At 32.3% G+C, this 24,052-nt stretch overlaps 1 protein-coding gene across 5 annotated transcripts in view; it reads right to left on the bottom strand.

Moving 5' to 3' along the window:
- Positions 1 to 24,052, bottom strand: part of trh (PAS domain-containing protein trachealess) — a 175,813-nt gene that overhangs the window by 22,075 nt on the left and 129,686 nt on the right. For all 5 annotated transcript variants that reach the window (XM_089708058.1, XM_089708060.1, XM_089708059.1 and 2 more), the window contains one exon: positions 11,160 to 11,398. In XM_089708058.1, coding sequence (XP_089564184.1) covers positions 11,160 to 11,398 — 239 coding nt within the window. The remainder of the gene's footprint in view (positions 1 to 11,159; positions 11,399 to 24,052) is intronic.

Genomic DNA, 24,052 nt, shown 5'->3' with positions numbered 1-24,052 from the left:
CACAAAGCCACGTCATTGCTATAGCAAGGACACGCATGTCCGTCCGTCGTGACGTCGGCCACGGACAGACAACACGACCAGCGCAACACTAGTGCACACGTTTCGAATTACTTCACGTTCACGAGTACGCTTTTTATGTTACAGTGTGTACTGGGCTTTTGAATCGGGATAATCGGTTGGATATTGAAGGGTTGACGTTTTCTATAGCATCTTCTTTATGTTGGCTACCCTGATTGATATAGTCAATTTAGAAAGATAACCACACTAAAGAGCTTTTAAACTATCAGTGTAAGTCACTATATAAGTTTTTTTAATTTATTTCTATGATTATTGTTTAAAACATCATCTATATAACCTAATCATAATTAATTATCATTACGAAACCTTTTAAGTAACAATCATTTTAATCTAGAATGTTCTAAAACTTAACAGTTAGCGAAACAATGCTTTAAATACATTGTCATATCAACCGACTGTAACATAATAACAAAATGAAATATCTGTTACTGTGACTTTATCAAACGAGGGTTTCCATAATTCTGGTTTGTGGCGAAAACATAATTAATAATAAAAATATAAAATTAAGGCGTATGTATTACATTTATTAATTACTTAATTCTTCTATGCATGAATTATACGTAGAATTTGAATAAATTACATATTTAATTGTTTCAGTAATTATAAGTTTTCAAATTAGCTCTAAATCAGCTTAAAATATGAAACATCTCTTTTTGTGTGACTTTCGGCATTGCTTTTTGATAATTGCTTGCAATAACGATCATATCAAGAGAATTACTGAAAATTTTACTAAATACCTTTTGTTCTCCGAATTTCATGTACCGAAAATTTTATGTTCCGAGCTTTTTACTAAGTAACTAACAGTAAACCTCTCTTTACAAGTCTTACTCAAAGCATATTACAACTATATTAATACCAAAAGTTATCTCTGTGCTATAGCAAAAATCCCACAACCAAGCCCACAAACCACCAAATAGATATACCCGCTAGTCGGCAATATCAAAGACAAACTCTCTCTGTTTTGTTGAATTAAATCGTAATAAAGCACACGGCTCGGGTATCTCGCATCGCTTAAATATGGCTTGTCCTAAACAGCCATGTGAATTTTATTTTTATCAGTGTAAAGTCACATGGCCATCTGATAATGCCTTACCTTATAGCAGAGATAATATAATACAGCTAAAAAGTTATATTGCTTTTGGCATGTTCGCTACGTGAGTTTAGTTTCACGTTGTTTATGGTGTCAATTTTTGCGATGTTCATTTCCATGTTTAAATAAAAAAAATGTTGTGTGGTTTTATGAAACCACGGTAAAAGTGAAACTTAGGCACAAAATTATTATCGTATTTGTACGATAATGACTCCGAATACTGCTTTATACCTACTCGGCAGCCGACCGTCACGCGACATGCGCTACACAGACCAAAAAGTTTGAGACGATGTAATAAAAGTTTCACTTTAAAAAATAGTAGGAATAGTAGAGAAAAAACATTGATTTTGTTTGTATCAGTTTGTAGTTATTTATAGGATAGTTGGTATCGGAAGTTGCGACGCAACTAAGTGGATGCAGAAAGTAGAGCTTTTTCAATATGTTAAGCAAACGCTTAAATTATTTTACTACATTTTTAAACATTACAATTTGCATTACACCTTGCAGTGATTTTGACCTTCTTAAAAATAAAAATATATTCAAAAATTGATCTCCATTGCCCATTTAAATATATTTTAAAATACATATCTATACCACTTTTTCCACTCCCAAATCTAAATTCGCATTCCGTACGATCAATTTGTTATTACATAAGGTAGAAATGCCATTTATTTTACTCGATCGACCCCACGAACAAATTTTTATTAAGGCAGCTAAGACTGCGTATAATTTTCTCATTATGGTATAGCGAGGTATTACCAAAAGACGGATCTTGGTGTTATTATGACTGCAATTTGAGACAGTGTTAATAAAGTCACATTAACGCTAAGTTTTTAATATTCCGCCATTAAAAGTTGTTGGCAACGTTTTTGGGTGCAAGGAAGGGGCTATGTTGTATTTGTTGGTTATTGCAAGGATTCATAGAGATACATGTATTTGTTAGTATGTTAATGTTAAGAAGTATAATATGATGAGTGATGACTATGCACTTTAAGAAGTAGCAATGGATTTAGTGGGAAAAAATAATATAAAAAAAATCACTGGGGAAAAAATAATATTATCGGCTTCTGAATTAGCATTATAATACATCCTCATAATGCACCAGCAGAATGCAGAATGCAGAAATTGCACCTTTTTTAAATAACAAACGCCACATTTTATCTCTTTAAAATTGTATTTTCTTTATATTTAACCAAAGACAACATTTACCAAATTGCGTATGGTGAGGTAAATCCTCATTTTTATTGCAAAAAAACAATAATTTATCCGTATTTGTCCATCGGACATGTGCGGGCAGTGCTAACATTGACTGGGGGTGTTTTCTCAGTGCCAAATTAAATAAAACTCACGCCTAATAGAGGGTTCGGTTATCAATGATTTGACCAACTGTGAAGAAAGTGTATAAGGTGGTCTTTTTTTTTAATTAGCTATGATCATTACATCGCGTATTTCCCATGAAATGTTTTTCTAAAAAAAACATACCGGCCGAATTGATAACCTCCTCCTTTTTTTTGAAGTCGGTTAAAAAGTAAGTTAATGCATGTTTGCATACACATAGGTATTATTTATTATTGTTAATGTTAAAATTAAATTAAATTAAAAGAGAATGTTTTTTGTTTAGTACAAAGATCACCTCGCTTTTATAATGAAAATAAATATTTTAAATATACCTAGTTTTTTTTTACATATAATTGCAAAGATACACATAAGTTATAAGCAAAATTGTAAACCAATAGGTATATGTAGAGTCAATTGAACATCGTTTTAAGGCTTTATGTTTTATAGCTTAAACATTTCTTAAGATATCTGATAACTAAACACTCATACAATAAATATAGCACAGTGTGTCCGACATCTTAGAGGAGCAATAAATAAAATGGTCTAGTGTTGATTGGCAACCCCCAGAGGCAACACTTGACCGACCCCTAATGAAGAATTACCTCCCTTTGTCCGCACTTGAATACACAGACTTGAATATCCATTTATTGCTAACTTTATGTTATATTTTATTAAGCATCTTGGAAAATTTGATGATTCTGATGCTAAGTGTAATCTGTTAAACTTAAACTTTAGATGGTCATTTAGTAAGAAAGATACGTAAGGGGATCGTAATGTACCAGGCTGCTAATAAATAAACGGTAAAACGATAGACCAATGAAAATGCAATCGAATGAAATCTATTCCTTTTTGTGACTCAAAAGACACATTTTTTAATAAAAAAGATTCTATAAACAATAAAACCTAAACCCTATTTCAATTCATGGACATTTAAAATTACATAACACCAACTTCCGATACATTAGATCGATTCTATCAAATATAAAGTGAGAAATACCGAAAAATCACTACAGCGGAACATAATGAATTGTAACTAGCCAATTACACGGGCGAATAACCCTTCCATCGTCTGGGGTCGGACTGACCGGACGGACGATCGATACTAAATAAAAATAGCTGCAAAATCCCGGAAAAGGGCATATTATTCAGAACACGTACTGTCAATATAGATTCGCACAGGGCGATGATTGTGATGCACCGACGAGGGAAAAATGCTCCCAAAACTATACATTGAAAATAATGCGTATTTTGAAGCGCTGTGCGGCATATTGACGGGGATATTTGAAAAATTTATTGTTATAATTAAACTTTATTTTATAGATTTATACCGTTTAAATGAGTCAACGTAATAATACGTGTAAAGTTATTTATTTGAATCCGAACAATCAATTGTATTCTAATAGGTGGTTACAGTACGAAAAAGTTTATAAGAAAGGGGTTTAGAGCGCATTGTTAAAGTGTATTTACTAAGGGTTAGGGTTGAGTTCATTATGGGCCGGATTAGCAGGTTAACTCGAGAAGAGATCAAGGAATTCAGCGAAGTATTAAAGGGTTAGAAAAGACGTGCATTGCCACTGAGAATCTTAATTAAGAGTTTTTTCTTGACATACTTGTTACATTTATAGTTCTCTTAGAGTGTATGAAAATATTATAAAATTACGAAAATTCAGCGAAAGATCTATGTTTTTACATGGTCATACATCTCAATAAAAACTTCACAAACCAACTGGATAAAAGGTCACTTTGACCCAAACTTTCAGATATTTCCTACAGCGTTGGCGGGTTAACAAAATTTCCAATATTTCGTAGCGGGTGTCGTTTTGTCCGTGTTCCCTTTATTTATTGTTATTTTTCTATTTTGCCGGCAGATGTGCCACGATATGATTTACAACGGTCTTGTATTAAGGACACGGGAATTACAAGAAAAGTGAGGTTATGTTTTTCTATGGATTAGGGTTACCTATGTTAAGTTTATCTTCGTTTAGGGAAAGTATTTTGGAATTCATGATTCAATTATACGAAGATCGATAGAAGAGAAGTAATCTCCGAGATGCTTTTTTATACAATGACTAGCGGTCCGCGGTCCGCCCCGGCTTCGCCCGTGGTACATGTTTACGTTTTCTCTACATAAGAACCATCCTCGTACTTCAAGGAATATAATAAAAAAAGAATTATCGAAATCGGTTCAGCCGTTCTCGAGTTATGCGCTTACCAACACATTTTGCGATTCATTTTTATATATAAAGAAAGATTACAAGGGCAATACCCTTTTCAGTTATTGACAATCAGTTATTGATAAAAATGACAATCACATGGAAATTGTAAAGTTATTTACGTTTTTATGTTTTATTGAAAAAAAAAATACAGCATATTCAAGGGTTATTAAACCGATATCCTACCAAGGCCTGGTAGGAATCTCTGTCAACGAATTTTCTTAAAAAATCATACGAAATACGCAATATAAAGGAAGGAATCAGTATCATGTTCAACACCCCATACCATAAATCAGTGCTGCCACCACGCGGCAATATGGGGAACTAACATGTGTTTACCGCGAAGTTAATTTGTCGAATTTATCTGCTTGTCTCCTGTTATTGTATTGAGAAATATGGCGCTTTGTGATGTATGAGCTTTATTCTGTGTACAAATAGCGAGGTTATTTTGTTTCTTATAATTTGTAAGTAACATTTAGAAATAGGTAGATGTTAAGTACCTACCTATATTAATATTTAGATTATTATATTATATTAGCGATTTTATTACGTAGGTAGTACATATTATAAGCTCAAACTCAAACATTTATTTATTCAATTAGACTTCTTCTAGAAGCACTTTTGAAACGTCATTAAGTACATATTTTTAACATTTACCACCGATTCGGAAAGCAGTATCTACGGAGAAGAATCGGCAAGAAACTCCATAGTTGCTCTTTTTAATCATGTCAGATTTACAATTTTACAAATTACATATGTAATATCATAATATGCCAAAGAACTGTCCTGTGGTTTTTACGCGACAACCCTCCATGGCTCCATCCTCCATTTATCGTCCATATATTCCTTAATACTGTAATAGGCTCTCTGGACAAGTACATTTTTTATATAAGTTTTAAATTTAGAACTACTAAACTCTTTAATATTATGAGGAATTCTGTTGTAAAAGCGTATACCTTCAGTAAGTTAAGAAGAAAGCCCGACCATCTATAACTTTTTCCAGAACGTTTGATAGAGCCATGGAATATTTTATTGGCTATTGTACAGACTTGTAAAATAACCTTAAGCAAGAAATAGTAAAGAAATAGAGCTAAAAAGTTTGTGTGGCAAATACTATCGCTGTAGTCATGTAGTGTGCGTAAGAGAAGCGGCTAAAGTAAGCTAGTTTGCATTTAAATTTAATTGAATTATGCGATATAAATTTAATTGAATTATGCGATATAAATTTAATTGAATTATGCGATATAATTTTTGAAATTAGCATGTGGTAGGAACACTATTAGGAACATATCCAAATCGTTTGGAGCTTTAGCCTAGCCTACGCAAATAAATTATTCCACATAACCGAGCTAGAACTGTCAAATGTAGCCTATTATTCAATTATCCTCATTACAAACTGACAATACGAACTAATTTGACATCTGTTGACAGTTTCGCTAATGGTGGTTGGGTTTTGAATCTGTATGAACTACGCGTGATTGTTTTACTACCGTAATATTCGCTTCATTTAGAATAGAAAAATCTATAAATAATAGCCATTACAATGTAATTTGTTTGTTAAATTGACTCTACATTATATTCTACTATCTATTATCAATTAATAATCTTCGCAAAATCAGACAATCACAGATAACACACAAACAAATCTAACAAAAAAAAGTTTACATTATTACCCAACCAAATTCCAAAATAAACACGGCAGCATTTAAATACGCTTATGCAATATCGAATTACATCAGGCAAATTGTAAAAGACACCGACATTAATAAAATGTATAATTATTCAGGCAACCCCACTGTAACAATAGGCGGGGAATTGGGCCAAAATTTTTAATCTAATCAATTAACAATCACTGCTAGCGATACAGCGCTTGTTAGCGCTGCTTATTTGACGAACGTGACTTGTTTTATTCAAATGGGGTTGGTTTGACGATTTTGTGGCGCTTCATTTGCTGGAGGTTCTTGTGAGCTTTTGGGAGTGCTGCATTATGTATAGTGCGGTATAGTTTAGACAAGTCCGTCTTGCTTAGTTTTGAGAGGGTTCCAGAGTACTGCAATGTTTCAATGATAGAGTTATGAGGTAGGTGGTTACTGGTAAAACCCAAGGCAAGTAAATTTGACGTTTTTAGATCTCGTCTCTTCAGATCGTATGGATTGAGATGGGATGAGATCATCATCTATCCTAATACATCATCATCATTTATTAGGATTAGTTAAAAGTTGCTAAATATTTGCTTAATTTACTAACAATTTTATAGAGAAGCTTTTACACACAAATTATTTAACAATTTTAAAAACTATCCCTGCTAATATTCTAAATGCGAAAGTAACTCTGTCTGTCTGTCTGTTACGCTTTCCCGCTTAAACCTCTCAACCGATTGTGATGAAATTTGGCACAGACAATCTTTAGACCCTGAGAAAGAACATAGGATACCTTTTATCAAAACACCACGAGGGCGAAGCCGCGGGCGGAAGCTAGTTTCATCTATAAATCAGCTGTAAAAATACACAATCAAGTGTATAATATAATGTCAGATAAGCTTTATTTATAATACACACTAGCGGTCCGTCCCGGCTTCGCCCGTGGTACCTACATATTTAAACTATTCTATCTTTCAAGTTGGATCGAAATGCACATGGTGTGCGAATTTTATTATAATCGGTTAAGTGGTTTAGGAGTCCATTGAGGACAAACATTGTGACACGAGATTTATATATATTAAGATGTGGTGAGTCGGTATTGTTTATAATTTTCCTTTTAATTAAGATAAAAGATCGCTATTTAAGTGGGAGTGGATAGAATATATGATTAACCAATTTGCATACTACAGTGATGAATGTCAGTACTATAATTACATGTTACCTACTGTTATGTTTACAGGATAAATAGCATTTTAAATCATGGTAAGTAAATATAATATGTAAGTACATAAACATAGACGTACTTTTCTTTATATAGTTATGTTTATACTGATTTTAGTGATGTGGAAGACAATTAACAATTTTACAAGGCTGTATTTTGATTCCGCTCATATTTAAAATATTATGTTTAGAAATTTAGAAATTTGGCTTGATACGCTGCTTCGTATCTCGATATTAATTTCATTTATTTATTTATTTATTTATTAACAATTACAATTACAATTTATTACAATATACAATTAATATTCATGTAAAAGTACCTATATAAATATAAAAAGGCTACTAAAACAATTTATACAAGCCAATGTTTCCCTAGCTAGGTTACTGGGCAACCTGCAGTGTTTAGGAGAAACAGCTTGCCTCTAAAATAAATTCACAAAAAGCCTCTTAGCAAGTACTCAATTATAAATTAAAATTGGTTACAATAGAAAGTAGGAGAAAAAAAAATATGTATAAATTTGAACTAAGAAAACTGTATAAAACATAAAACAAAACACGAAATATATATCAAAGCATTTCCAAATAGATGTACTATTTAAAGTACCCCTTCAAATCGTACGTGAGGCAAGAAATACCAAAATTACCCCAAAAAATGCCACACAATTTTGACACCCTAAACGCTCATGTTTTATCGTCGAATATTTTTTATTTTAATACAGCTTCTGACTATAGGTGGGTTTGAAATCGAGTTAAAATGACAGTGGCGTATGTAGTGATTCTCTTCGTGGCCGCATTAGTCGCAAGGGGATGAAAATTGGATTTACTATGGGGCATGTTAGTACACTTGTTATGAATTTGCTGTGTAAGCTTTTGGGCTTTTTGTCTTTTTTATAGATAGTGAGTAAAGATTCAGATAATATTAAGAATTAGAAAAGGAAAAGAGAATATAAAATAAATGTAGTAACATGGTATTACGATGAAATATTCAAAGTTTTCAGTTTCGAGCAATATAGATCAAGGAATTCATTTAATTGACGTATTAAATATCTCTTAATTATCTTATGAGTGGGCTTTCAAATAGCTTTTAGTAATAAAAGGATTTTAATAATTAAAGGTATGTAATTAAAGTATATAAATACTCATCCTTTTTTCGTAAGAAAAAACTATTCAGCTACGAAACAGAACAGAATACTAAATCTTAATCAGTTTTAAGAATGCACAAAAAGAGAGTTAGTTAAACCAAATGAAGCCACATGTGCCACGTTTGTTTTATAAAACAAATGTTTATTTTACGGCTATGGCATAGGTAATTTATTTATTTGAAGCATTGCGGTGTCCCCACGGTGCATTTATTCGCGTGTACGCTTCGCTTCGCTTCGTGATTTACCCCAAGCTTGGGTTCTTTATTAAATTCGTTCTTATGGCAATTTTTAGTTATTCGTAGTGTTGAGAAAATGCTTAGAAAGCTTACAAGAAAATATATAGAACGTAATATCGATTATGCAAAGAATTTAATAAGAAATTGATTGACTTTGTTTTTTCTATCACAGAATAATAATTATAGTAGCTAGCTAGTTCTATGAAGGTATAGAAATTAGAATCAACATTCTTTTCATCACAGTCTATAAGTAATTATAATTTTCTTAATAAATGATTATTGATATTCAGTACCTAATATAGTTTTATTTTGACAAAACTTCAATGAGACAAATGTAACCCCATAAAATAACCACCCATAATATACGAAAGTACCTAAACATGAATATAGGTATCGAATCGATTTTTCCATACGGGCATTACAATTCTTATCAGGCGTGTTTTGCTCGTTAGTGAATATTATCTATCTATTATAAAAACTATATTACTAATGTCAATTGTCAGGAATAATTAAAAAAACCGACAATTTCTTTGCACAATACTATCATATTTGAGAGAAGGTTCAGATACAAAATAAGTAGTAATAAATAGTACAAATTCAGTATTAAAATAAATAAAAAGTATTCACAACTTAATTTGCGCACCGTACAGGAGCGACATAACACGGTTAGCGCCGACAATGACTTGACGAAGGCAAATCTGATTTGCGAACCCTCCTCAGTTATTTTAAGGCACTCACTCATTTTGCATAGGGTGAACCAATGGGCTATTTGTGCCCACAATATGCTCTCGTTATTGGTTTTGAATCCTTTTATATTTATTAATAAAGTTAAACATGGAAAGGAGTTGGAATATGAACATAAAACGTATATGAACATAAAATAATGTGTCGTCTTGATAGGTAGACCTATTTACCTATTCAGGACTCCACTAATCACTATAACATTTAGGAGAAAAGCTAATTCGTCGAATCTTGTGTCTGGTTTTAAACTCATTAAATATCATTATTTATAGTCTGCTAAATGTCTAATATTAACTTAAGTCGTAAATATAATACAAATACCTATTAAATACAAAAAATAATATGAAATTAAAAGCTTGATTCTTCTTATAACCTGTGTCTGTCATAACAGATCACTTTACAAATTCCTTGTATACATAATCCCACCAAAAACATTTTCATGTAAAATGTTGCCAAGACGAGCCCATATGACTCGCACTGTCAAAAAGTTATCAGATCTCATGTAGAGCCAAGCTTCTAACACTACACGCCCTAACTCTACAAGGCCTAACTTCACAAACTCTACACGTTAGTCAAAATATGTGGCTTGGCCATTTCGCTACATTCACATCGGCGTAAGGTGAAAAATTAATTCACTGTTCATTACTTTTGTGTTATACAATAGTTCTTGTAGTAACGAACGGCCAAGCCACATATTTTGACTAAGGTGTAGAGTTTGTGAAGTTAGGCCTTGTAGAGTTAGGGCGTGTAGTGTTAGAAGCTTGGCTCTACATGAGATCTGATAACTTTTTGACAGTGCGAGTCATATGGGCTCGTCTTGGCAACATTTTACATGAAAATGTTTTTGGTGGGATTTCATTTCTTTTTGTAGGTTGTTTGTAACAATTTTTTTTTTAACAAGGAGTACCTATACATATATATATCTAGGGGAACCAAGTTTTAGATTATTAGATTAGACCTCTAGCGTCATCAAAATTTAATTTAAAATTACAGGTCTCATACAAACTCCCATCCCCTAGTTTAAGGGGTTGGGGGATGAAAGTTACAAGTTTTATAATTTTTTTGTTGTTTGTGTGCTAATACTAGCTTACATACAAAATTTCAGCTTTCTAGGACATTAGGAAATACCTTAAGAATTTTGATGATCATCAGTGAGTCAGTGACGAAATTAGCGTTTTTTAGATATAAATAAAATCTGAAGTATAAAAGCTAATGTAATTAAAACTTAATATGTTCAATAAGTCCGCTATTGACAATATATCCCGAAAATTTTGTTGATCTAGCATAATCCAAACCCAAGTTATGAGGGTTCAAAAAAACGTCGAAGCGCTTCGAGAAAAGGTAGGTAGTGCCCGTGCGCCTCGCTTGGCTTGTCTTGGCGGGCGCACTACCGTGCCCCCAGATTTAAAAGACTATTCTACTACCATTACGACTATAGAAGATATTTCAATAAACCTCACCTTTCAAGGCCTTGCTAGTCGGCGGAGTATCCCTGCTCCACGGTGGATCACCATGTCCGGAGAAGTCCCGTAGCTTTAGATAGCTGATGGTCAGCCTGATGATGGAGGCTTTATCCAGCTGGCTGGTGATAGCAGCTGGGAGGGGCAGCATCTTCGCCAGCTCGTAGAACTCGTAGTTTTCCTTCCCGCGCCGTGAGCGTGCTGCATCTCTGCTTTTCTCTTTTCGGAGTTCGAGGATGCTGTAAGGAGAGGGATGGTTAGGTTTTTGTATACTATTTGATTAGGAGCGTGATGAAGAGATTTGTATTTTATTCTTAAAAGTTATTACGTAGAGAGCGTAATTTGTATTTTATTCTTAAAAAATAAAAGACTGATTAATTAAATAGAAGCTAGTGGACAAAATGGCCTATTGGGTAAAACCATCTCGCCTTTTTTTGTGTATTTTGAATATAATAAATAATCTTTATTACAAAATTTTATTAAATCTTCTTACAAAATAATTGAATTTTGTAAGAAAATAAAAATCTTTATAGTATGAGAAAAATATTAAAAGATAACTAGGTATTAGTGTTAAAATAATTAAAGAAATTCTCTATTTTACATATGTATTTATATTTTCACAGAAGATAACAAATGTCTGATAAGAGGTTATTATTTTTCTTATATAAGTATTATCTATTTTTGAAATCATTTCCTTATCTTCCTTATACAATATCTATAGGTTATGCTATATTATAGGTATGTAATTATGTTCATAATATTATATTATACTGTATTTAATAAATCTTACTTCAAACATTTGAACAAAAGGAAATAGTACATCAATATTTAACTAAATACACAAAATTCTAGAAAATGCGCATGCGTACAGAAAAATCTATTATTACACTTATCTACACATCAAAGTGGATATGCTAATAACACAAAAACAGGTTATATTACGAATAAAACACGCTATAACTTATAAAGTACGTATATATTCATATCGAGTGGGTGTAGCCGCGCCCTAACCCGCCCTACGCCCAGTCTAATGAGCTTATTTTAATCACTGTGTATTTAATTTTTAAGGTAATGGTAGGTTTTATTGTTTAATTTGTGGTGGATGGTTTTTGTTAGCTTTCTATTTGGGAATAGATTAAGGAAATTTGTTTCGATTAACGTTAGTGCACTAATTAATAATTATTCATCTTGTCGTAAAATATGATTACGAATTAAACTTTCAATGAACTTTTTCAGTACTAAATTTAGGCTTCATTAAAATTGTTTCAAATGAATAATTTCAATCAAATAATATGCAATAGAGGACCTATAGCATGGCATGACCTATAACAAAGCATTGTTACAAATGTAGAGTTTAAAATGAATATCTAAATTTAATAATACATATTACAAAAAAATTTAAAAGTTTGTGCAAAAAAGATTGGACATCTGTATGCTTAAATCTCGGATTAATATTATGGAAGCCTGTTTTTATTTATCATTCGTACCTTATGTTATTATTAAAAACGAATTCATTATCTTTGAAAATGACAAAGTGTTATTTTTGTATTTGTAAGATTTTCAGAAATAGCTATTGATCACGAAATCGGAAATCAAATGACATTTCTATTTTCCAATGTAGTTGTATTTCACATGAATTGCCAATGTACATGCTGTCCACCTTACTGGATACCTACTTCAAAGCATTTCTCAAAGCCAGACTTCGTAAAATTACCAATTTACAATAAACAAAGGTAAGCATTAAGACAGGCAGGGGCAGTAAACCTTTGGTGCGGCGTAAGCGATCCCGTGATGGGTTTTGTTTTACGATCGAGCTCGATTACAACGCTCCCGAGAGTGCTTGCTTTATTGTCACCTGAGTAAGGTCATTTGGAAACAGCTATCCCGCACGTTACATACAAAGGCCTCTTTGAAAACATAGATTTGTCCGTTTATTCCAAAATATGACGTCATTATCAAACATGAAACCCAAAGCTTACGTAATGTATTGCCTACGTTTATACCCAATACAATAACCTTATCAAAACAACAGCTTAGGGACTAATAACTCTTAAAAATAAAGAAAACGTAAGCGGACCTTTGCACGATTAGATCTAAATTTCCGATAAACGGATTCAAGTATAAAACAGCGGCTATTTCGTCTGATTTAATGTTCGAGGGTCAGTGAGCGGACGGCATTAAATTGTTTAAAATAACTTTAGAGTGACCGAGGGTTGCTTGCCCCTGGCTATTGTATTGTAATCTTTAATGTGTAAATCTGTAATATTATTTGAAAGAGTTTGCTTAGGTTTGTAAGTGGTCAAGAATACTTTTGTAAACGCAATTTTGAAAAAATTCACTAATATTAAAAAAAGATCTTATACAAAACGCCTACCTGACGTTGTATGCGTTTAATTTTAATTATCTGTATAAATAGGAAATAGCCACGCTTATTGAGACTATAATATTATCTGCGGTATTCCACCATTACATTAATGAATGTTAATTATGTAAACATTAAGTCATATCAATATAAATCAAGTGTGATTTAAATATTTATTATGGATAAGTATTTATTAATTATGCGGTTGACGTAATTATTCAAATACAAACAAATATGTTTTTATAGAAAAAAAGTTATCTTACTCGTACTTAATTTTTATTTTAGTTTTATTATCAAGGAATGTATTTTATACTATGTGCTTGTGGACTTTAGTATGTAGTTTTTTATTGATTAACATAGAGTAAGTGCAAAATTCGCTTAATCATTAATTATCTTGGTTAAAAATGTTGGTTGATCATGTTCTTGGTCAATTTTCCTTCGATTCAAATTTAATATTTATTTCTGCTATATGACCCTAAAAGTTTAGCTTAAAAAAGTTTTATAACGATAAAAGCACCGACTGTCTACTGCAATAAATTTCGTCAATGTTATGACGAACCTCCCTTCATCTTAGAAGTGGCCGTCTTTAACTGTTATCGGACGTGTCTCGACACCCCGTACCTACACCTGGGAATCGAACCCACAACCACTACAAAACGACAAGCGAAAATACACCTTAGGTTCTACACATAAGACACAAAATCAAACTCTGTGTCCCAATGGTCAGTGATGATTGGTGACCATCGATCGAAAAACGTCGTAACTCGCAGAACTTGCTACGCTATTCTGAACCTTACAAGCAATCAAGAAAGAACGAAAAGAAATAAGAATTGCAAATTGAAATAATATAAAGTCGGGGAGCTGGTCGTAAAAAGCTGTCCACTACGCAACCGTGTCGCAGTTACGGTTAATATGTCCCGGACAAATTGAGTTGTCCCGGGCAAGAAAATTAGTTTGCCCTGGGGAGCCCGGTATGACGGATGAGCGTTGCAGCATCCCATTTTAGTGTCCTGTGCAATTGTATTAATTAGTATGATTGGTTAGAGATTTGGCTCGGTCATAAAATTGGTTGATTGTTGATTCTTCTCTTTTGTAGTATTCTTTTCGTATCAAATGAAGCAAAATAGAACAAGGAATAGTGAGGAAAGTTTTGAAGAAGACAACACTTGAAAGCTCTACAAATATTACATTTTCTTTTCAATGTTCTATATAAGTATAAGATATAAGTAGATAGGTACGACATATTTTTTATGTATGTGTAAATTTAAAATTTTACAATCAGTCTCTTAGTTGATAAAAGGAAAGACTTTCTCAAAATAAGTATATTTATAAATATAGAGCATCTTTCTTAACATTTCTAACCCATTCTATTCGCTCGATCAATAAAGCACCACATTTACCCACGAACCAATCCGTTAACAAGGCGCTAATAGTTATCACTCAACACTTAACCATTGTCACGGTAGCACAGATTAAAAATACCACAAAATGAAGCTATCCGACCTTCTTGGTTAAATTGTTAACTGTCACCTTTGCTACTATTATAGTATTATATTATCTATAAAAGGCCGACACCTAACCCTCAAAATATAAGGATTACAAGGCATGGGAATTTTCGAGTATTTTCTGGATGAATAGACATGAGGCAAAACATTGGTTTTATTGTATTGGTATTGGTTGGCTTGGGAGAAGATTAATGATTATTATTATCATTAAAGAAATGATGATTTTAACTCGTAGAGTTCGATTATTTTTTAAATGCAGTGATAGAATAATCAAACGAGTTCTAGTTTTTTTTTTTAATTGTGACAACCAAAATTAGAATTGATTAAAAAATTGAAAGATTTTGTCAAACAGGATAGTGTTCGTATGTAAAAAACTAAATAACTCTGTCCATTAACCACTAAAAAAGAAATTTAATTGTGTAGTTTGAAAAGGCCACACTATACCCGACGAAATGATTGAATGCAATACAATCTTATAACATTTTTGTCACATTAATAGGGTCTTATAATATGACAAATACGTCATGTAGTATTGTTACTTCAAGTGGTTATGTCACTGTTAACCACTTCAGAACAGCGGGGAGCGATATAATAAAATAGGTATGAAATATTATAACTTAGGGCCAAGTACTTATCTTTTGTACGGCTCTTGAGATACCGTTCGTTCTTTTGAACTTTCAGTAATCCCAGGATCTTATGTGACTGTTTTTTGCGTAATTTTATCTTTAAAATGCAACGTTGAAACATAATTGCAGTGCTACATTATATCATTTCGTTTAATTTAAACATGTAAGACCGTAATCAATTAAACGCTCTTACAAGAAAACGAATCCCCAAAGTAGGGTCGAAAGTTCGCAACAAAATTGAGTACATTCTTGTCAAAAAGAAGTGTAAGTTTCCAAAGAGGAATTCACACCTCATGCACTTAAGGGTCTGCTAGTTTTCTTTAAAAGCGCGGACATTCGAGCCGTTGGAGTTAAGTCAACCGTTCCCTCCCTAGGGCCTCGCAGACCCTACGCCCTACGGTCACTCACGGAATGCGAATAAATTTTCGCACTAATAGTCGTTGCTTACAGAAAATTGGCATTCTTTGTAGATAGATGCTCAAATGACTTGTCTGTTGTGTGATGGATCTCTACAATATTTAATTATATTTATATTCGGGTTTAAGTAGGAAGATGATTAAATATCTAGGTACTTAATAAAAAGTTTTTACCAAGGTATCTAGAAACGAAGATTTCGTTTATTTTATCATGTTATTGAAACGTTGAATAGTAGATAATATTATAATGAGCATAGGTATAACGTAATACTCCTTTTTATTGGTCTTCAATGGAGTTACATATGTATAGAAACCCTGTACATAACAAGTTAATGAATTCATTCATTAATCAAGTGATATCATCACAAATATTAAGTGAGACGGAGCACAGATAAACATCAACACGGATATATTAGCTAAACGATTGGACTTCATTTATTCGAAGGGCAGAAATAAATACAGCGCAAGGGGCGAACATATTTGATGTAGGAAATGAAAATGTCATCGACTTATTACGCCTCAGGATTATTGATATAACTAACGATTATTTTCGATATAATCTGTGGCTTAATGTCACAAGTCACAAGGCGCCAAAATGAACAATATTTGAATTCGGAATGTGATTGCTTTTTTTTTCTAGTTGATGAGTTTGTCGAAGATAGTGTTAATTTGAATTTGGAATTATTATTTTTTTGTTTTTATATGCAGCTTGTATTACGAAAATGGTACAAACATTAAAGGTCATCAAAAATTTAGATATAAAAGAAATGTAACGGCTTCGTCACGAGTTTAAATTTTTTGTCTTGGTTTTGGTGTTCCTGGGGTAATAAAAAGCATTCTTTTTAAAAATATACGTAACCAAAGAGAGGTCACGCGGTCACTAAAATTCCGAATATTTCCAATTTTGTATGGGTGAAACAGATGATTTTGATCCATTGCTTGGAATAATTTTTAATTGTGAAAAAGCAATTGAAAAATAAATAAAGATTTCTATGTTGTCATGTATGAAACTACTGAAGTCAGCGAAAATATTTTATGGGCACCTAGTTACGAGATAATACAAAATAGAATTTATTTCAATTAACATCAATTTCAATCATCATTCAAAAATCTAAATGCCACATGTTCAATACGAAATGTTTTTAATCCTTCTCCTAACAAAAATTATACCTAAAAGTCTGTCCAACTAAAAATTCAACTATCAAAACCGTTTACGCCAATCGGAAATAATCTAAAGGGCACGGTCTCTCGGGGCAACTATGCCCTTAGATGAGCATCGTATGACTCGGCAAATTTGGAAGACCCTGTCGACATAGAGCTGCTGTGACATTGATCATAATAGCTACGTGACATTACAATTTGGTTGGGTAATGTGTCGTTATAAGTGAACTAGTATGGGATGAAGAATTAGCATGGAAAAAAGCGAAATTGAGAAGTTAAATCAACCTTCTTGTTTTGTATTATATTGTTAAGCAAAATTGAGCAATTTTCAAAACTTTCTAGGTTTAAATTGTTAATTATATATGTAAATTGTAAATACGTTAAAATATTATTCAAAATGTTATTTTAGAGAAAACCATTTGAAAAATCTATCTTTAGGTACCCATCTTTAAATTGTTATATTTTGTCATTACAGTAATTATTTTTCTCTTCTTTTTACACTATCTCTTCATAAATTTAACCTGCAGCATATTCTTCAAAATTTTATATTTCTGAAATATAATATGTACCTACAAAATACGTTTTACCGTTATGATGTCTCGTTGAGCTAATTTGGATACAGAGTCTAGATAACTTATCAAGCAAATAATGAACTTTGCTGAGTAACCGACTGCGCAAAAAGTCACATCTATTAGGCGGTATGAAAACGAAACAGAGTAAAAAACGCGGCAAAAAATGCAGTTAAGGTGTAACATAACAATTATAGTGTCGTTTTTGTGACTGACTTTAAGTTAAATGTTATAAGTATGTACATAAATGATTTTAGGAAAATATTGACTATTATAGAGTCAGTAATTTTAGTATGTTTTTATTGTTTAATTGACATTTCTATAGCATTCAGTTAAATAATTTTAGATTTTTTTAAACTAGGATAGGTATCCTAGTAAAAATACGTAGGTACATATTCTTATTAGACCGGGAGATACTGACACAAAATTTCGAGTCATTTGTAACAGGATGGCGGTTCTACAGGGGTCTTAGTACGCAATGACAAAAAGAAAAATGATGGTGTGAACGCTGGTACCGGTGGGTTAGTCGCGTGGGCGTTAGTCGAACTCGTCGGAAAAATAGCGAAAGTCAAACGATTTGTAACACAAAAATTTTAGAATTTACCGATAGCCCATAAAAAAGAAGTAGGCGGTAGTGTCATGCCATACTTTTCCGGTATGACTTACAGCCCGCCATACCGACGCGAATGTGTTGATTTAAAAAAAACAATTATTCAACCATTTGTACCAAGCTAACTTTTGCACAGGTAACCATCGTCGTGCAGCCATTTACGAAAATCGCCATGTCATACTTTTCGGACGATTCCAAATGGTCGCCATACCGCCGAAAATCTGCAAAATTTTTTTATTTCGCCTATCTTTTTGTACCAGTATTGCATTTGGCTTTTTGGAGAGTATTTGATAAAATGTGACCATTATTATATTTGCCATACTTCTAGTAGGGGGAAAAAGTGCTGTCATACTTGAAAAATAAATTTATTATTAATTTATATAAGTGAAGATTTCCAACACCTAGATCTTTGAAATTTTGTATTTATATTCGTTGATCCTCAAACTTACAGGAAAAATAAGTGCCATACTGTTACAAATCGTTTGACTTTCGCTATTTTCCGACGAGTTCGACTAACGCCCACGCGACTAAGCCGCCAGTACCAGCGTTCACACCATCATTTTTCTTTTTGTCATTGCGTACTAAGAACCCTGTAGAACCGCCATCCTGTTACAAATGACTCGAAATTTTGTGTCAGTATCTCCCGGTCTATATGGTATTAATAACATTTGAATTTAAAAACATATGTCTTAAAATTATTACCGCCTAACTATATGATTATTACTTTCAAGTTTCAACATCTCTTTATGAAAAAATCACAAGCTACTTTCAATACCTATTTATAAAAAATACGTATGTTTGTCTATTTCCAGCAACATAACAAGTTGGACGGGACGGTCCCCGTGGGACGAACGATTTGCGCGCGGGCCAAATTGCCGCTCTTTAGCTGGACTTTAATAATCACGCCATATCCAATTTTCCGTTGAATCTGCTCGGAATACGAATGGGGAAGACATTTATTGAAATCGTCTTTATGTGTATTAATTTAGTGGTATTTCTGTAGATTATAGTTTTAATTTATATGCGTATTCAATAAGGAATCCACCTCTAATAATCATTACATTTTTAGTTAATTAGGAGTCTAATTTCATCTCATTTATTTCTACCTGAATAAAAAAGTAGGTACCTATGCATAATCGTAGAAAGTAAAATAAGTGGACAAATCGCGTTCAGAAACCTTTTGATAAACGTCTAAATTTCAAAACTGACAATCATTCTAACTTGAACGCACCCTAGCGGCCTTACATTATCTGTGGACAAAAAATGACCAATCTATGCGAAGCGTTGATACGAGGATGACTAATGGTCGCTCGGAGTTAGCAAATAGCCGCCAGAATTGGAGTGAAGTTGGAAAATTGTTTTATTCATAAATGCATGGATTGGACTTAGAGGATTTGTGGAATAACATATATGGGGTTTTCGTAGTGTTGGTATGTAATTTTAATGCTGGGTATATTTTAATGATAAGAATTACAGTTCGGCAGAATATAGATGTCTGATTTGGGTTATGGTTCCATGATTTAAGAATTGGAATCTATAAAAAAGTATAAGAGGCATCTGTGTGTTTTTATCATTTCTGTAGTAACTTCCAACGAGCATCTAGTTCTAAAATGTGAATATGAAATTGCTTTAAAAACAATCTATTTTAATAAAGAAAAAGAGGACTTTTAACTCAACATCAATACTGATAAAAATTGAAGTCCATTATCAAAACATTAACAATAGCATTGCAAGAACTATGTGCAACACAAAATTCTTTACCATTTGCGAAATACGACTAGAACTGCGTCTCAAATTAGCAATACAAAGAGAATATTTCGGGCGGCAATTGAAAGGAGAAGCAAATAATAGTTATTTGCTATAATCGGTCGAAGGGACGGCTGATTGCGCCCCGGGCTGGCATTTTTCCTATTTGGCTGGATACTTGCACTTTGCACTGTTCGTTAGTTAATACGATTTTACTGGCCATTTGGAAATCTTTTGGGAATAAAGATTCTCTGATCCTAGATTGTAAGTAGATGTACCTACTTATAGTTCTTCTGTTTGTTAACATCTACCATGGGGTATAGCCATCCTGATGGTAGTGCAAAGAAATTTAGTATGGAAACTATATGGATCTATTGATCTTAAATTAACCTATAATAGAATGTAATAGAATGATTAAACTTAAGAAATTTAGCAGGAGCTAGAAATTTGGCTCATTGGCAAGTAATATCAGAACAGGAGGAGCTTCAACTCATTATTGACGTTTTACTGATGGCTGTAGTTTTATGAATTTATAGACCTTTCGATACTAATAACTTTGTTTGTAGGACTATCACTATGGAATTTGGTATATAAGTTTATGATATCTACTTTATGACGATAAAATTGTCTCCAATTGCAATTGCTTTAGAATTGCTTCAATTAATCCTTTTTTTATATATGAGCCAGGTTTATAGTTACAAAAAGTATTAAAATAGGTTCTCACCACCTTTTGAAACTGATCCAAAACATTGATGTTTAGGGAAACCCTTGCCATTTCAAGCAGATATTCCTATTAGGGTGACAATCGATCAATCGCTGGTATAAATAGGACAAGTCTCCCGAAAATGATGCATTATTTTCCCCTTTACCTCATCAGGGAACTTTTGTACTGACCCCTGTTGTTTTAATTCCTTCTTCTAGGGTTGAATTGGCACCGAAATTGACTGAGGGTTGCTAAGGATGTGGTTTAGTACTAAATCTGTATTCATTCGAAATGTGAATGAATGAATTAATGAATAATTATGTATGTAGGTACAATATAAAGTAATATAAGATGGTCTGCACGCAAAAAGAATTATTTTGTAACAAGAGTTGCTGGTTGAGCTTATGTCATTCCTATGACCTACGTTTCTAGTTTTTAATTCAAAAATCTTATCCCTTCCATATTAAAAAAGTTTCCAAAACTAGTTTTTACCTGTCTTTTCAAAATGTACTAAAAAATGCGCAGCCAGAATGTCTTAAAAGATTAGCTACAAATTTAAATTTTAAACTAAAATATAACTGTTAAAACGTTAACATACGATCTTAAATGCTCTCTATTAAGTCATTGTTGAAGAATTTGATGAATTAACGCGATAACACACGACTCTTATATAAATGTTAAAGCCAGTCTACACGACTTGTCATGCTTGCGCAAATATATCAAGTCTGTGGTACTCTTATCACTTAGCATTAGCAATCTTATTATACTGATAACCTGTTAAACTTTGAATGATACAATTTTTTATAGAGACTTGAAGTTTGGCATGAAATTTTGGGTTTTTCTAGAGTAGGTACCTAGATATTATGTAGGTACTAGAATTACCTACCTACTTCATTGTTGAAATTCGACCTTCTCATGTTAATCTCATTTCGACTCATCGAGGTACCTAACTAACATAAAATATACCCACATTTATCTTGAGCTGAATTAAAACCAAATGTCAACCGATTTTTTAGCAAGCTCCTTGCGCAATTATGAAATCCGTGTAGACCGACTATTTGTCTTCAAAAGTAAGTATATTTTATTTAAACATTACCAGCCGTACAAATAAAAACTTGCTTATTCAAACCTTATGCAATGCATAGATATGATAAGAATAAATAAAGAATAAGGATGTCATAATTTCTTACAAATAAATTTGGAATAACGTCGATGTAACTATGCTCACGCTATGCAATAGGCGCAAAGCGGCAACGTCGCAATTCATTCACAAAATTATGAAAAACATTGAAATTGTCTACGGTTAAGCCTTGGTGCTGTCATTTTGCTGACGCTCGTTTGACTTCGTCGAATTTGTTGTGAAGTTTCATCATACGATGTTCTGTTTATTTATTTTTTAAATATTTATTGGAAATAATTTAAATATATCATTAAATATGCAAGCAAATGATAGATAACGCTATCCAATATCTGGAGAACGAAGATAAACCCACCTTGAGATAGAGAGTTGCCAAATAACTGGTACTCAAAACATACAACTCCAGGCTTAGAAGATTTATATTTTCAACGAAAGTGTATATTATTGTGATAAGTTTAGAAATAAGTTTCATGTATGTATGGTTTGGCGCATGTTGTAAATAAATAAATCATTATAAATATCAAAAGGGTTTTTCATAATTTCGTATATTTTGACATTTCATACAAAATTTTCCATTTCAATAGGTACGTAATGAAATTATTAATTTGCTCAACTTTTTCTACTTCTCGTATTACTCTCATTGCTATTATCTCAAATTTAGATTGAAAATTGCTTCTAAAACTTGTAAAAATGTACTAAAAGATATGTTATAACTCGGTTATGTCAGACTTATACTAGGGTGGTAGCCGTAATAAGGACGGAATAGCATTAGTATGAATACTTATTACGAAGTTATACTAGGTTACATTTATTTCGTGTTTATTTGTATGATTTTTCCTTATTCTTAGTTTATTCTTTGCATAAAATGTTATAACTCGTTTATTTGTACGGCTGTTTATATTTCTATTGAGCAAGAGTTTTTATTGCTTGAATTAAATTAAAGAAATTACGACCTTAACAAGGACACAGCTTGTTAATAATGTTAAAAAAGAGAAATTTATATTATATAAATACGTAATAATTTCCTGCAATTTAAATAAATGTACCATCAAGGGGCGTGTAAATGAAATTTGATTTCCTGAAATTGCCGACCGTTGCCCAAACCGCAGACAGTTTGATTGCATCATAATACATTGATTATAACACTTACAATAGCTTTTATTATTTTATGCTATTCAAATCCATACTAATATTATAAATGCGAAAGTAACTCTGTCTGTCTATCTGTTACTCAATCACGCCTAAACTATTGAACCAATTTGCATGAAATTTGGTATGGAGATATTTTGATACCCGAGAAAGGACATAGGATAGGTTTTATCCCGGAAATCCTACGGGAACGGGATTTTCTTTGAAAACGCGGGCGAAGCCGCGGGCGGAAAGCTAGTTTATAATAAAAAATACATTTACAATACATTTATAATAATTACAATTACCTACATGTAGGTACATCTTGTAATCACAACTACATGCATATTTTGTAATTACAATTACCTACATGACATTAAGACATTCTTAAATGCATACATACTTATAAAAATTAATTTTATGCCAAAAAGCACTACATACTTTTATTCAATTCCGTAAATTAAAATTTTTCTAACCAATTTAATTTTTCACTAGCATTGCCAATTTTAACACTCTATATCTTACATAGATATTTAGCAACGTAATAATATTTCAAAAAATGTTTCTCAATGTTCAATATCATCAAATATATAACAGTTATTGTATACATGTTATCAGTTTGAGAATAAAAACTAGATCAAAAATTAAATGAACGTAGGGCGTAACAAATTCTAATGAGTCAGCATTTGCGGCCTTTGGATACAAGTCGATTCAGTTTTTAGTCGCAATTTAATAAAAATAATCAGTTTTAATTATTTTAGGTTTAAGTGTATTCGATATTAATGATAGATAAATATTAATTAAAGGTTACTATTATACAAGTTGATATAGAGTTAAATAAATCGGAATATTCCAAAGGATGTGGTTTAAGATCGGACGGACTAGTAGTTCCTGAGATTAGCGCGTTCAAACAAACAAACGAACTCTTC

The sequence above is a fragment of the Colias philodice genome, chromosome 20 (assembly GCF_061535455.1).
Source record: "Colias philodice isolate Cphi_HAF_F1 chromosome 20, ilColPhil1 Martin Lab GWU primary, whole genome shotgun sequence".
Taxonomy (NCBI): domain Eukaryota; kingdom Metazoa; phylum Arthropoda; class Insecta; order Lepidoptera; family Pieridae; genus Colias; species Colias philodice.
This window is presented reverse-complemented; position numbering and strand designations above follow the sequence as displayed.